Below are 14,253 nucleotides of genomic sequence, written 5' to 3'. Positions count from 1 at the left end.
CGTGGCCCCCCGCCCTCCTCCGTTCCAGTTCTCCGGCACCCCCGACGTCCCCGTGCATGCCCAGGGCCAGAGCCAGCTCTACAACGTGAGTACCCCCGCCCTGCCCCTGTCTGGGGGTCACTGGCGAGCTGTGAAACTGGGTGGTCCTGGCGTTGGAAGGTCTGCGTGCTCCAGTCTGGGGCCCCCAACCGGTGAACCCCCAAGCTGTCCCAAGCTGTCAGGGAGTTGCAAAGGCTGGAGGGAATGAGGGAAGCCCTGGCATCTTCCCAGTGGGGCACTGCGGACCCCCTGAGCACACCCCCCGCCCCTCCCCGCCTTTGCACTTGCCAGCCGCAGCCACTGGGCCCAGACGCTGCGTAGCACATAAGAAAGGCACGAGGCCTCTGGAGCGTCCTCTGAGACGATGATCCAGGTGGACTCGTTACTTCCCCTGGGAGGAAACCCGCACTCCCAAAGTCGAGGGCCCCTGCCCTGCTCTGACGCGTTCCTGTCTGTCCTAGGAGCTCAGCCTAGGGCGGAGAGAAGAGTATGATGTTCTGGACAAGAGACGCGGCCGCGACCCCGAGATGGGGGGCAAGCAGGTAGGGCCCGGCTCCTGGCTGCACCCTGCCAGACCGGTGGAGACCTGCCTGCTGCCGCCCTCCTGGGGGGGTTGCTCCGCACCCCAGGGGCCCGTCTGCGCCTGTCATGCCCCCGGGTCACATCCAGGCTCTATCCATCCTCTACGCTGCTCCTCAGCCTCCCTGGAGCCTCACCCCTGCACCACCACCCCCCATACGGGGAGGGCCGGGAGACCTGGGAGCCCGGGGTGGCTCTCCGGAGGGGGAGGCTGGAGGAGGCCAGAGTGGGATCCTCTCCTGAGCAGCGTGGGGGCTAGGCAGTGCGGCTCTGGTTTAGGGCAGGGCCCTCTGGGCCCAGTCAGCTCCCAGGGCCCTTTGAGCTGTCCTCAGTCCTTGGCCCCTGCTGTCCTCCCCCACGCTCCCCTCCTCTTGCCTGGGTAGCAGACCTGGCGAGGTGTGGGGGTGGCCCTGGCTGTTCTGTGCACCGCCCTCCTCCAGATGAGAGTGGGCCCCGTCTTCCTCAGTCTGCACCCCGACTTGTGGGACGCGCCTGACATGTCTGCACGAGCCAGGCAGCCAGTGCAGAGTCCCAAGGCCTGCCCTGGGGAGGTGGGCGAGGTGGGCCGCACCGGGGAGGTGGCCCGCGAGTGTGCCGGGCTCTGTGTGAGCGGCGGGGGCCAAGGCGGGGGGCACAGGGTGGGGCGGAGGCCGGCCGGGCCGCGCATGCGCACTCAGTCTCCCCCCCCCTTTGCCCTTCCCAGCAGAGGAGGAAGAACCCGCAGGATGGCGTCTACAATGTGAGCAGAGGGCACGCTGGTGGGCAGGGTGGCTAGGAGGGGGCATGGGGCTGCCGGGCTTGGGCGGTCGTCCCCGCTTCCCCGGTGAGGACGGGAGCGTGGAAGAGCTGGCTTCGAGCAGTTTCCCGCCGAGGCTTGTAGCCTGGGAGGGAGCCCCTGCAGGAGTCCGTGCCATCAGTGCCCCACGCCCCCTTCCCCAGGCGCTGCAGAAGGACAAGATGGCGGAGGCCTACAGCGAGATCGGGATGAAGGGCGAGGTGAGGGCTGCACACCCCAGAGGGCCCCGCGATGGCCGGTGGGCGCCAGGGCGGGGGCTACCCAGGGACAGCACGTGGAACCACAGCCTGGTCCTGATTTCCTGGCTGCCTTGGCCCATCCCTGCGGGTGGCGGGAGTGCTGGGTGCTAGTGTGCACCCAGGCTCGGCCCAGGGCGGGACGAACGCTGGGCCTCGTACGTGTTGGAGGGTGCAAAACGGTGCCAGGAGGGCCAGGGCACCCACGAGGTCACTGTCCATGAAGCCGGCTATCACAGGGCCGCACCCCAGAGCTTTCCTGCACTCCAAGGCCCCACATTGGGACACCCCGAAGGGACTGTGTCCACTTACCTTTAAACGCAACCACGTGGCCACGCGGGAGTGTGGGGCGTCGGGACTGCAGGGGAATGCAGTGTCCTGACCCGGCCTGCAGGGCAGGTGCTGACTCAGGCACCCCTGGGTTCCCGGCCCTTGCCAGCCGTGCCCCCTGCACTGTCTGACCTTCTAACCTTTTCTCCTCTCATTCCCTGGAAACCAGCGGCGGAGAGGCAAGGGGAGCGACGGCCTTTATCAGGTACGTGCCTGCCCTCCTTCCAGGGCACACCCGCGAGGGCAGGACTCCCCTCCCCCGTCTGGCGTGGCACCAGCTCTTCCTAGCAGCTGGGCAGGCCAAGCCTAGGGTGCCATTCAGGCTGGCCGTGGCTGCCAGCAAGCCCCTGAGCAGGGCTGAACCTGACCGTCCGGCAGGGCACTCCGCTCCAGACGGCGTGGGCACTGCCAGCCTCACAGCAGAGCCAGGCCGCCAGCGGGCGCTGTCTCCCAGGGCTCGGGTGGAGGGGTGCCGTGCTCTTGCAGAGGTCTTCTTCGCCCGCAGCCTCAGATGTGGGCGGGAAGGAGGTGTGGGCAGACTGAGGCAAGTCAGGAAAGTGACTTTGAGAAGGCAGTGCCCTCACAGCCAGGCGCCTGGGTCCTCCCGTCAGGGCAGATGACAGGCAGGCGCAGCAGCGGGCCCACTGTGTGCCCTAACCCCTGGTTCCCGCTGCTCTTCTCCCTGCCCGGACTCCGGGGTGTCAGATGTCGGGCCTAGTCCAGAGTGATGAAGGACCCGGCCCTAGCTGTGTGTTGTCTGTCACTCCCTGGCCCTAGACAGGCCACAGGCATCCACAGGTAGGGCGCTGCCTGCCTGCTCCGGGTGCACACCAGGTGCAGAGCCGGCAGGGGAGAGGCCCAGAGCTAGGAGAGCGGGCTGCTGCTCTCCCCTGGGACTAAGCCTGGCCTCCTGCAGGCGCAGGGATGGGGCCAGGTCTGCCCAGGGCACGCTCATCCCACCTCCATCCCTCAGAAGTCAGCTGGGCCCAGCCCTGGTCGCAGGGGAGGAGGGGTGAGGGGTTCCGGGCAGGGTCAGCCTGTGTCTCAGCTCTCCTGGGTGGGCTCCAGCATCTCCTGGGTACTGGGCACTGGTGGGCGCCACAAGGCCCTGGTGGGCTCCGGCCGGCTGTCGCGCACACGGCCAACCCACGCTTCCTTTCTGACCCACCCCGCCAGGGGCTCAGCACGGCCACCAAGGACACCTACGATGCCCTGCACATGCAGATGCTGCCCCCTCGCTAGGAGCCAGCCCCGGGAGCAGCACGCAGGACCCCGTGCCCTGACTTCTCGCTGTACAGTTCTGCCGTAGCCAACCGCCGCCCGCGGCCCCAGTCACCCGGGCAGTCAGGGAGCGCCCCAGGGCCACGGGCAGCTGGGCTCTCCTGGCCTGCTGGGCTCGGCTGGCAGGACCCTCTCACGGCCTGGCGAGCAAGCTCCCTCTCGCAGCTGTCAAGTGTGTTTCATGAAGTCCCTGGAGGACCCAGCCCCCTGCGCAGGTGTCCCCAGCCTGCACTGCTCTTCAGTATTCCAGTGCTTCGCGCCGGCTGTAAATCTGGCTTCCGTTGTACCGTGTCAGGGTCGCCTGTGATCTGGCCACGTGCCCTCGGTGCAGGGGCTGGGCGGAGGGGCAGGGCGCGCAGCCAAACGCGTGCCCAGGGCTGAGGAGGGAGGCGGTGGGAGGGACTGGCAGGGGAGTGGGCGGGAGGTTGGTCAGGACGGGGTGGAGGGGTGGGGACCCGGCAGGGAAGGGTCTCTCCAGACCTGAGTTCAGAGGACAGGAACCCACTGCCCTGGCCCTCAGAGGGACAGTGGGCAGTGCTCTGGCTGAGAAGCAGGGCGAGTGCCGCTGCGGGCCCTGGCCAGAGCGCAGGAGCAAGGCCACGTCCAAGCACTTGGGCCCTGGGCTCTGAGTTTGGGCGAGCCTCTGCCCCCAGGCCCTGCGCACACCTGCGGGACCCCGCGGACAGGCAGCAGAGAATCAGAGCTGCGAGATGAAAGGGCAGGGCCTCTGCGTGGGTTTTAATTTATATTGACCTGCTGTTTTGCATAATAAATGCTTCAGTCAGTGCGACTTTGCGCCTAGCTTTATTTCAGCAGTCAATCCTGCCCATAACTTAACAAACTTAAAATCAGGAACACAACACTGCTGCTTCTCAGGAGACAGCAGGACGGTCCCTGGGGACTGCAGGTGAGTGTCACCGAGCAGGCAGTGAGGCACCAGGCTGGGGGCTGTGTCTGGGCCAGAGTACAGTGCCAGGTGCAGGCGAGGAGAGGCCGCACAGGCCAGGCAGAGGGTGTCTCGACCACAGCAGCTGACGTCACCAAACCTGTCCACAGGCCGGGGGAGGGCAGCACTTTTAGGTCCATTTTTCCTTCCTAAAAGGCGTCCCCATCCCACCTCCAGCAGTACCCCCTACTGCAGTGGCCGTGCAAGGCCCTGACTCGAGCCCAGAGAAAACTGCAGACTCTGAAACCCAGACCTGGACTTGTTCAAAAAGGCCGAGGCCAAGGTCATGACTGTTAAAATTCTGGGAGCCGAGTGGTCCCGAGGGAGGGCACAGCACTGCCCGCTCATGGAGGCCCATGCCTGGCGCGGCCTCGTGGGGCCTCTGGAATGGTCTGTCCATCTACCACGGAGAGCCAGGGCCGGTGCCAGGCCTGGTTTCAAGGTCGGCAGAACCTCCGCGGCTGTGAGCCAGGCACGGCTAGCCGGGAAGCGGGGCTGTGTGGCCTCACTTCTGGGCGACTACGCCTGGGGAAGGGGGTCTCCGTGTGAAGTAGCAGAGGTGGGTGGGGAGAGCTGCGCTCGCAGGTGATGGAGGTGTGCCGAGGACAAGCCGAGACCAAGGCCAGGCGGGGTCTTGCTGGGGCCTCCGGGAGCCCTGCCTCTCCCAGGGTCTGGCAGCACCCTCTCCAGAGAACGACTGTCTCTGTTGTCCCAAGGCGCCACCGATGTAAGGGGTCCCCTCGACTTCCGTGGAGCAGACCCCCGCTGCGAGGCAGCCCTGCCCACGCCATGCCACGGCGTCTCGGACTCAGGGAGGGGAGGCACTCCCAGTGGACCCAGGTATCGGGCATATAAAGTGGGATGGGGACGCTCTACATCTTCCGGAAGTGCATCACTGCAGCGGCTCTGAACCCCGAGGCAGGGAGTCAGTTTCTGTCACTGTTTGTAAGATTCAAGGTTATTCCTGGAAGGAAACCGAGTTTGGCTTCCAGAGCCATGCTCAAATATCCACGTCAGGCATGGCAGAAGAGCAGAGGGAGCAAGAGAGCCACCGGGAGGGGACGAGGCGTGCGGGCCGTGAGCCCGGGCTGAGCTGGGCCTGCAGGGGTGCTGCTGCTCCCACTCCCACTCCGCGGGGTGATCTGTTCACAGTGATGCGGCTCGGCAGGTGCCCCTGGACGTGGGGAAAGGATAGCAGCCTTCCGAACAGGACTCCAGGACAGCGGGACCAGTTCACTTCCCTAAGTTCCTCAGTGTGTGACAAACAGGCCTGGCTTGCTCGTGTTTTCATTAGCCTGCCACCGTCTCTACTGGAGAATCTGGTCAAAACGCACTCTCTTTGTAACTGTCAGAGGGCGTGTGCACCTACCGGGCGACGGAGACACAGCGGGAGAAAGCAGCCCCGCGGGGACGTGTCACGCCAACTCCTCCACTCTCTCCTTCCTGGTGGGGCTCTGAGCACGCCCGCACTGACACCTGATAGGCTTTTTGGTCTGTGGGCCGGAATGCAAACTGTGACCAGCATGCGGGGCTCAGTTCCCTTAACCGTCGGCCCACGGGGCTAGCCTAAACTGGGATTACTAAACAGAAACTAAGTTGACAAACATAGGCGCCAGCTGTAAATCTAAGAGGGGGTGGGGTGGAAATGAACGAGAGATTCTTGGCACAGGGGCAGGGACGGGGCCCAGGGCTTGCCTCTCCTCCTGGTCCCTTACAGGATGGCGGCCCCATTCCAGATGGCAGCTCTCACCCTTTGCGGACCGACTCCGGGACACCCCAGACTGTCAGCATGAGGGAGGGCCCAGGGGTGTCCCAGAGTTCCCAACGAGCTGAACATTAAGATCCAAATCTCCCTTTTATGGACTGGACCAGGGTTTGAGGACACCCACTGTTGAGCAGTCTCGGAAGCTGTAGGAAGCCGCAGACAGCTGGGCTGTGAGCTGAGTCCCCTCACCCCCAACACGCACGCACGCACGCAGGCTGAACGTTCAGGACCCGCGGCCAGTGCTCGAGGGCGGGCAGCTCCAACAGCCTGGGAAGCAGGTCAGCCCGGCTCTGCGGTCAGCTGTGCGCTGGGATGGGAGCTTGGATGGGCTCTCGAGTAGGGCCCCGCGAGGCCTGTGCGTGGGAGACGACCAGTGCCCTGGTGACTGGGGGCCCACCTGGAGGGCTCCTGCGGGCAGCTGCGGGAATGTGAGGGAGCGTCCAGAACACCCGTACGGCAACTCCAGAGAGACGCGAACGATGTGAAAACACTTGGAAATGGTTTAATGATGTTTACAACAGAAATGAACTGTACAGTTACAGTCAGTTTAATATATATATAAAAAATTACAGCAGACAAATGCATCTACACAAAAGCTACCGTTGCGTTCCGATCCACCATCACCGGCACAATCTCCCCCGAGCCCACAGCCCTGCAGGCAGCCCCAGGAGGGGGCTCACGTAAAGGGCACTTTAAGGAGACAGCACCGCTCGTATTCCCACCACCTCCTCAGGCATCAGGAGGTGTCAGGTAATGATCCCCCCAAATGCAAAGTCGCCTGCTTCCCAGGGGCACCGAGAGCAAGGCCCAGCACCCCCAGCCACCAGCTGAGCTGCAGCAAACCTTCCTATCAGAGGGGAAGGGCTGCAGGGTCTCTGGGCAGCGAGGCTACACGGCCCCAGACTGCGAGGCCACAGCGAGAGAAACGTGCAGCATTCCCAGCAAATGCCCCGGGAACTGCCACTGCCACGTGAAGGCTGCCGGACGGTTCTGGAAAGAACCGTTTACACCACACCTTACATTTCCACAAAAAGAACGCAAACTCACATTTTAAAGTACATGAAACACAAATTCCGGGAGGCCAAGGTGCCCTCGTGTCCCTCCCTTGACAACAGTGGAAAAACACCCCTGAATCGACATAAAAAAAAAAAAAAAAGGAGGAAAGAAAAGGTGAGGGAGTTAAATATTTAAAGACAGAAAGAAAACATCTTTAGAAAAACACGATCACTGTCTCTTAAAAACAAAACCAAATCCCACCCGGGAACAGCCATCAGCAAGTACGCGCTCCGAGGCGTGGGAGTTATTACTGAGTATTATGCACACGCAGGACTTTTCATGTTCTTTATTATGAACACCTAGGCAGTGAGGACTGTTATGTTCATACATACATAGACACACCGAAAACATACAAAAATACTATTATTTCGAACTACTAGGAATAGGAGAGCTCAATTATTTCATGCCATGACTTGAAGAGCATTACACTGAAACAAACAAGAAGTTAAACGACATTTTTCTTTTTTTTAATATCCCAGAAATATACCAAAATATACATCTAAGCTTTGGAATTACTGAGGTTAGACTAATGCAAGTGCTGGGTAATCGTACTTAATACACAAGTCTAAGGTTCTGCAGGAGAGACATTATCTTTGGTATCTGCGTCAGGCTAATATTATTAACATTTGGATTTTGCTTTGGGATAGAGCTTGTATGACCCTAGAACCAAATCCCCCCTCCCCCAATCAACTGAGATTAAAAAGATCCATGTAAAAAGTTCCTTCCTGTGCACCCCCCGCCCCCCAAGTTAAAAAGTCACAGGCATCTCCCTCGCACAAAAGCTCGTGAGTACAATGCATAGTTGCACAGTGGTGCTGCCAGAAGGAAAGGAGAAACGAAAAGCTGATCATCTTTCGGCGTGTTTTCCCACGAACAGGACAGCCACTTCCAAGCGGTTCCAGTAAAGGAGAGAGAAAAAGGCTCAGAAGGGCCCCCAGCCCCAAGGTTAGAGCACCCAGCCGAGCAGCCGGCCTTGCCAGTCTTCAGCTTCCCCCATCTGTGGGCCCACAGGCTGCTGGCGGCAGCTCCATCCTGGGCCCCGGGCCAAGCCCAGGGTGACCCTGGTAGTGTGGGGAGATTCTGGTGCTGACGGGGTTTGGTCTTTTGTTTTGGAAAATCTCAAAGGCCAATTTGTTTCTGGCATGCTTTGCAGAAGGCCGAGGCTATGGAGCATGCACCTGTGCAAACCCCTTGCCTGCTGCCCTCTGAGCGGCCCCTGGCCTCAGCCCTCAAGGGGTCAGGATGCCACAGACTGAACTGACGCTGAAGACTTCCCTTTTCTTTGGTTTTTTTGTTTGTTTTGAGTTTATACAATCATTAAGAAATCTTTGGTTTTGGCTGGAAATTTAAAAAAAATGAAACAAAACAAAACAAAGAAACCACCTCCCCTGGCTTATAGCAGCAGAATTGTGACCTGGCTAAGCTTTTCCAACAGTGGGGCTGGGGACTGCAGGCTGGGAACTACATTCAAAGAAAAGGTGAAAGGGCTGGGGGTGCAGCTTCTCGAGAGCCCACTGGATAGAAGATTGTCAAATAATAATAATATTAATAATAATAATAAACTTAAATATTTGGATTTCTTTTTGGTCATGTCAAAGGAAAAAAAGTGAAATGTGTATGCAGCAGTCAGCTTACAGAGCCTTTGGTGTCCTCTCTTCCCTGGGAGTCCTGAACGTGACCGGAAGCCGAGGGCCCAGGGACGGATGGCCTCTGCCCCACCGAGGACGTCCACGCATCCCCGTGCAGAGTCTGCATGGGGCCCGCTGTCAGAGATACCAGTAGGGGTGCAGGGAGCTGGCGCCCCGAGAGGCAAGGGGGCGGGAAAGTAGACGTTGGAGCCTGTGGAGACGCCGGCCACACGGATGGGAGATTGCATCTGGCCTCAGTGTGCAATGACATTCAGAGGCGGCAGGCTGGGCAGCCCTGGGGGCTTACAGAAAGGTAAAGCAGGCGCTCAGACGAGCTCGGAATGAGGTATTCAACAGCTCCTGGGCTGCGGGGGCAGGAAGCCTTTCCCACAGCCAGGGAAAGGCAGCCTGGCTCTTACAGTGGGGCCTACCTTGCACCGAGGCACACACGTGCTCACGCAGCACCGCGAGGCGGGCCTGATCTTCGGGGACACGATGGAGACGGCAGGAGGCCCGCATCACGGCATGGCTGCAATGTCCCATGCTCCCTCCTCTTTCTCTCCAACTGCCTGCAGTTTTAACCAGTCTGGACTCTCGTCCACCCACTTCTGGGAAGCACACGCCTCCCTTCTGCAGGGGCGGACGGCGGCCAATCCCACTGCCCTCACCTGCCGCCTTCCTCACCCAGACACTGCCCCTGGGGCACCTGGACGAGCACCCGCTCTTTCCACGATCCCTCCGTACTCCCCGGACACCAACCGGGCTGGCGGCAGCACAGGCTTCTCCCTACTAGGCTCAGTCTCTCCTACTGTGGAAAAGACCCAATCTGAGGACTGCGCGAGGCCAGTCGGCCGACCTGAAACAGCACTGTCCGGCTGCAGACCTGCCAGTCTGCGGAAGCCCTGGGCTGCCCTGAGGCCGTGGCCAGCTGAACACAGGCGGGCGAGAAACAGAACATGGAGGACTGGCCCAGACCTCGACTTCTCAGTCAGGCGGCTGTGGGGGCTCTACTCTTTACAGTGTCCTTACTGTACCTGGAGGTTGGGGGGCTGTGCACAGGACAGACCAGGGACGCGGGAGGGACCCTCCTGGCTGCAGGGAGCAGGTCCCTTATACACACCTCGTTTCCCAGGCCGTGCGTCCCGAGTGCTCTAATCGGCAAGGTCCGGAGGACCTACTGAAAACCTAGCTGGGCTGGGAAAAGCCGCACTCCCACTCCCGCGATGCCAGGGCAGTGCGGAGCGCTGGCCCTGCCGTCCTCTGATGGGTCACTAGGAGGGCGCTCCCTCTTCCTCTCCCTCTGGGTCCCAGCGACAGGCCGCCACACTGCCCCGCTCGGTCCCCAGAGTCCACCAACACGGCATCGGGAACAGCTGGATGGGAGAGCAGACAGGCTGCTGGCTTTCCACGGAAGCCTGCGCATCCGCACCGGAGACAGCGCGGGACAGCACGCCTACACTCCCTCCGAGCGCAGCCGCGCTGCTGCTCTTCCAACGCACCAGATGAAGAGAAGGCAGACAAGGGTTCTACCCCGCCTTTGCCCTCCCCGGGTCTCTCCGCAGTCCAAGAGCATCACGGCCACCTAGGGTCACTAGCCACCTCTGCGGGGCCGGCAGGGCGGGGCGGGGCAACCAAGCTGCCCTTGGCAAGGGCGCACCGGGCGGAGGGGGCAGGGCGAGAGGCTGCGTGCAGTTCTCCCGCAGCGCTGCTTCCTGCTCCTGTCCTCTCGGCCCGCTCCGAAACGTAGACAGACAGGGACGCAGCAGTATCCCCGGTACTCAAACCAAAACGCACTTCAGATCTGAGAGGGGCCATTTATTCAAATACAGCCTTTCTAGAGAGTCTACACTGAGCTCAGGAAGCCAAGAGCACCGGCCCAGAGGCCAGCACCAGCCCTGCCCGGCCCCGAGGGCCGTGTTCTCCTAGCCGGCACCAGCCCTGCCCAGCCCAGAGCATGGCGTGGATGGCCGTGTTCTCCTAGCCGGCACCAGCTCTTGTTCATGTCCCCCCGGAACAGTGCACTCCGCGAACCCACCGATGGGCCACTCCCTAAAGGTCTCATCTCACCACAAGGGAGGCAAGCAGATTCACTTTTTTTTTTTTCAATCTGTATTTTTGGTCTTGACAGAACCAGCCTTGGTATAAGAGCAGGAAGTGAGGCTTTAATGCCAATCGGACCCCATTCCACAACTCGGCAAAGGGCGACAGGCAGAAGCGTCTCACTTTAATCCCCTAGAGCAGCTCACGGCACGCACTCGCTGGCCCCTCCCAGCATCCCGCCTCTCGCTCTCGATCGCCCACCCAGCCACAACACGTCCGATCCTGCCCAAGCATTTGCTAAGGACAGAGGTCACGAATCCTTGGAAGAGGCTTGCTGGGCCTGGGTGGCCAAGCAGCCGCAGGGTAGGCTATCCCCTTGGGGCCTATGGATTTAACTGCCACCCCGTGTCACCTGCACGCCCGTCACCACACACTGCTGCAGAAGAGACCACAGGAAGGCCGGCAGAGCCCACGCCCAGTCACAGGGAAAAACGTTTCCTTTGGCAAGACAGATATAAGGAAAAACAAACACCCACGAGCGACGCCTTCCTTCTAACATAGTCAACGTCCCCCCACCCGGCCCTCCCTAACCCTACAAACTGTAACCTAGAAACAGGGTCCTACATACATACAGTATCAATCATGTTTATCAGCCATAATAAACAGTTCAACTAAATGCTACAGCTAGAATTATTTCCACTATTTATAAAGTTTTTTCTTTTATTTATTTGGTTTTTAGTTTAAATCCAGTTCTGCAACAATGCTAAGCTATGCTGAGGTATTTCATGAAGGTGCCAGAAGGCAGCTGTTACCCACGAGCCTCGCCCTCACAGGTAAGGTGCACCGTGGAAGGAGACAAGGGAGGGAAGGAGAGGCAGGGAGGCGGTCCGGATCAGGATCCGGGTCCGGGTCCGGGCCAGCAGGCTCCCCGCAGACCTGCTGCTTCGGCGGAGCCCGAGGGCAACGCAAAGCGAGCAGCTGCTTCGTGGACGGACGGCGTGAGAGAGCGGCGTTCTCAGCCCTGTGCACATGGGGCGCGCCCGGACAGTCCTGGGAAACGCGTCCTGGGCCTGCCCCGGAGACCGTTCCAACAACTGCTGAAACACAGGGCTGTCCCGGGGAATCTCTTTGGATTAAGAAAAGGATGCGGCAGAACAGGGTTCGTGACAGCCCTTAGTGACACAGCAAGTTATTACCCCACTCCTGTCCGAGTGCCGCTCGGACTGCGCGAGCCCAATGGTGGCCGATCTCCGCTACCCTCCTTAGAGGAGTGGCCCAGGGCCGTCCTCCTCAAAAGTGAAGGCAGATGCTAAGACGGAGTTCTCATTTTAAATGTTAAAGACTGCTCGAAGCAGCCAGGGCCACGATGACGTGAACAATGTCACACGTTCATCGATGCTGTCCCCACACCCATGATCTCAGGATGGCTAGGAGCAAAGGAGCCCACCGATTCTCACCTCCTTGTACAATTTTAAATGTCAGGTCTTTAGTCTTTTTTTCCCCAGAACTGTCATCTTTTAATGTTTTCAGCTCTAATAAACAAGGTTTAAGGAAGAAATAAACCTTAAATTCATCAAGCATAGATGCCAATTTAATAAAGCATTTGACCAAAACTCTCCTAATGAATCACTGAGGCCTTCCATTACTTGAGGGTTCTCAAACTGCAGACTGGTCTGTGGGGGCCCAAGAGGCCCCAGACCCCAGCAGCCAGCGAGTGTGAGGGCCCCGCCATCTCACGGCACACCCCTGCCCAGGCCCACCCCGCTTCTCCCTGGCAGGACTCCTCCTTTTTCGGGGGGTGGGTAGGAAAGGAAAAGCCCTCCCTGTCTTCCTGTCTCAGCGATCTTACTATTTCCTTGGTCAGGAAAAGTTCTGTGAGGAGGACATGGTCTGGGAGTGACCGCAGACGATGAGCTAGCACAGGTGTCTTCTGTAAGCTGTGCGTTTATTACGCACCAACTGCAATGTCTCTATCAGGGTTTGGAACTTTAGAAATGGACACGCATTCCTACATTTGTGAACATATCTGGCTTTTTCGGCAAGTTAAACAGAAAATTTAATGTTAAAAGATTGAGCTAAACTTAAATATATGTGAAGCAAATATCTGTGCTTCTGGGTAATATAAACAAGCTCTCCCTGTCTTCCCTAATAAATGAGGGAGAATGGGTAAAATAGCATTAAAAGAGGTATAATTGTGCTTTTCTCCCAACAATGAGTGAATGATGTGGCGCAAATTGGCAAGATGATCTCAATAAAAATCCTTTAATCTTGAATCTTATTTTCCTTAACAACAACAACAAAAAAGATCGTTAATTTCTATAATGCGACCATGAAGTATAAATAGGTAAGGTCCTACACAAAACGCAAGTCGGATTCCTTTGGTTCCATTTCTTGAGTAGCAAGTGGAGTAAATTGGGATGGTGTTGCTCTTTCAGATAATAAATAACAATTCTATTAGTTAATGGATATAAACAATCTTTTTCTTAATTATAAACAGCTGCCTACAGAACTTCAGGAACATTTACAGCGAAACAGCACTTGGCCGACTTGAGAACAGTGACGCCGCTCCTGTGGGAGCCTCCCCGGCCTCCTGCCCGGTCTCCCGGACGCGGCTGCGCTGGGCTGTACATAAAGCTCGTGGCCTCGCTGCACTGTGATGGCAGGACTCACGAGCCACACTCGCTGCTCCCTAGGGCCTACCACGATGGGCAGCTGGTACCCTACATGAATTTAGGGTCAGTCTTTGGTTTAATGTGCGTTAATCAAATCCAAAGAAGAAACAGAACTCACATTAACATCAGGGGAAGAAGAGAGCTGACAATGGGTGGGGACGGCCTGCCTGGCCTCTCTCCTCTGAAGTGCAGGGACTCTACCCGAAACCTTTGGGCTAAGTGGCTCCTCAGTTTCCAGACTCTCCCATGTAAGGTGGCTAAAAGGTAAGTCTGATCTTAGCTTAGGCGATCACTCGTCCCACCGAGAAGCATTTCTTGAGATGAGAAAGAAGGCGACACAAAGTCCAAAGAGCTAAGGTGTCTGCACCACCGTAAGGCCAGGAGGCTACCTAAGGGCGGTGATGGGGGCTGATTGAAACGAAGGACATGAACAGGCTACATTAGTGTTATGTGTGTACACGGGTAAATGTACCTTTCATTTCACAACTTATTTTAAAATACATGAAAATAGAGAAAAGGTTTTTAAGTTATCTTTGTCTAAAGATTTATTTCTTCTTTTAAGCAGATTTTCATGCTGGCTTAAGGCCTACCCTCATTCAGTGATCCACACAGAAGAAGGCAGAAAACCCTCATCCCAGACTGAGCAGAGGACGCAGACAGGGCAGGGGTGAAAGACCATCAAGCCGTCTGCATGTAAAGCTTAGTATCTTAAAGTCCATGGTGAACCTCACGTAGGAAGGGCTCATTTTTTAAATCACACAGAAAAACCCAAACAGCCTTCCCTTGGCCCCTTCACCCCTGGGGCTCACGCTTCCTTTGGTAGCTAGTTTGAGAAACTGCAGCCGTACCCTCTATCCAGCATGGGGTCTCAGCCTCCCTCCCTGA

At 58.4% G+C, this 14,253-nt stretch overlaps 1 protein-coding gene across 2 annotated transcripts in view; it reads left to right on the top strand.

Annotated features, from left to right (window-relative positions):
- The window catches only part of CD247 (CD247 molecule), a 76,925-nt gene extending 72,874 nt beyond the window's left edge, over positions 1–4,051 (top strand). The window contains exons 4-8 of one of the 2 annotated variants that reach the window (XM_006147034.3): positions 501–581; positions 1,325–1,357; positions 1,558–1,614; positions 2,150–2,185; positions 3,157–4,051. In XM_006147034.3, the coding sequence (XP_006147096.1) occupies positions 501–581; positions 1,325–1,357; positions 1,558–1,614; positions 2,150–2,185; positions 3,157–3,222 (273 nt within the window). In that variant the 3' untranslated portion in view covers positions 3,223–4,051. Of the gene's footprint in view, positions 1–500; positions 582–1,321; positions 1,358–1,557; positions 1,615–2,149; positions 2,186–3,156 lie in introns of both variants that reach the window. The other variant, XM_006147033.3, reaches the window with a different exon arrangement.
- Positions 4,052–14,253: the final 10,202 nt, after the last annotated feature.

Source organism: Tupaia chinensis, unplaced genomic scaffold (genome assembly GCF_000334495.1).
Source record: "Tupaia chinensis unplaced genomic scaffold, TupChi_1.0 Scaffold000198_1, whole genome shotgun sequence".
Taxonomy (NCBI): Eukaryota; Metazoa; Chordata; class Mammalia; order Scandentia; family Tupaiidae; genus Tupaia; species Tupaia belangeri.
Note: the sequence above shows the minus strand (reverse complement) of the source record. Positions and strands in the feature narration are given on the sequence as shown.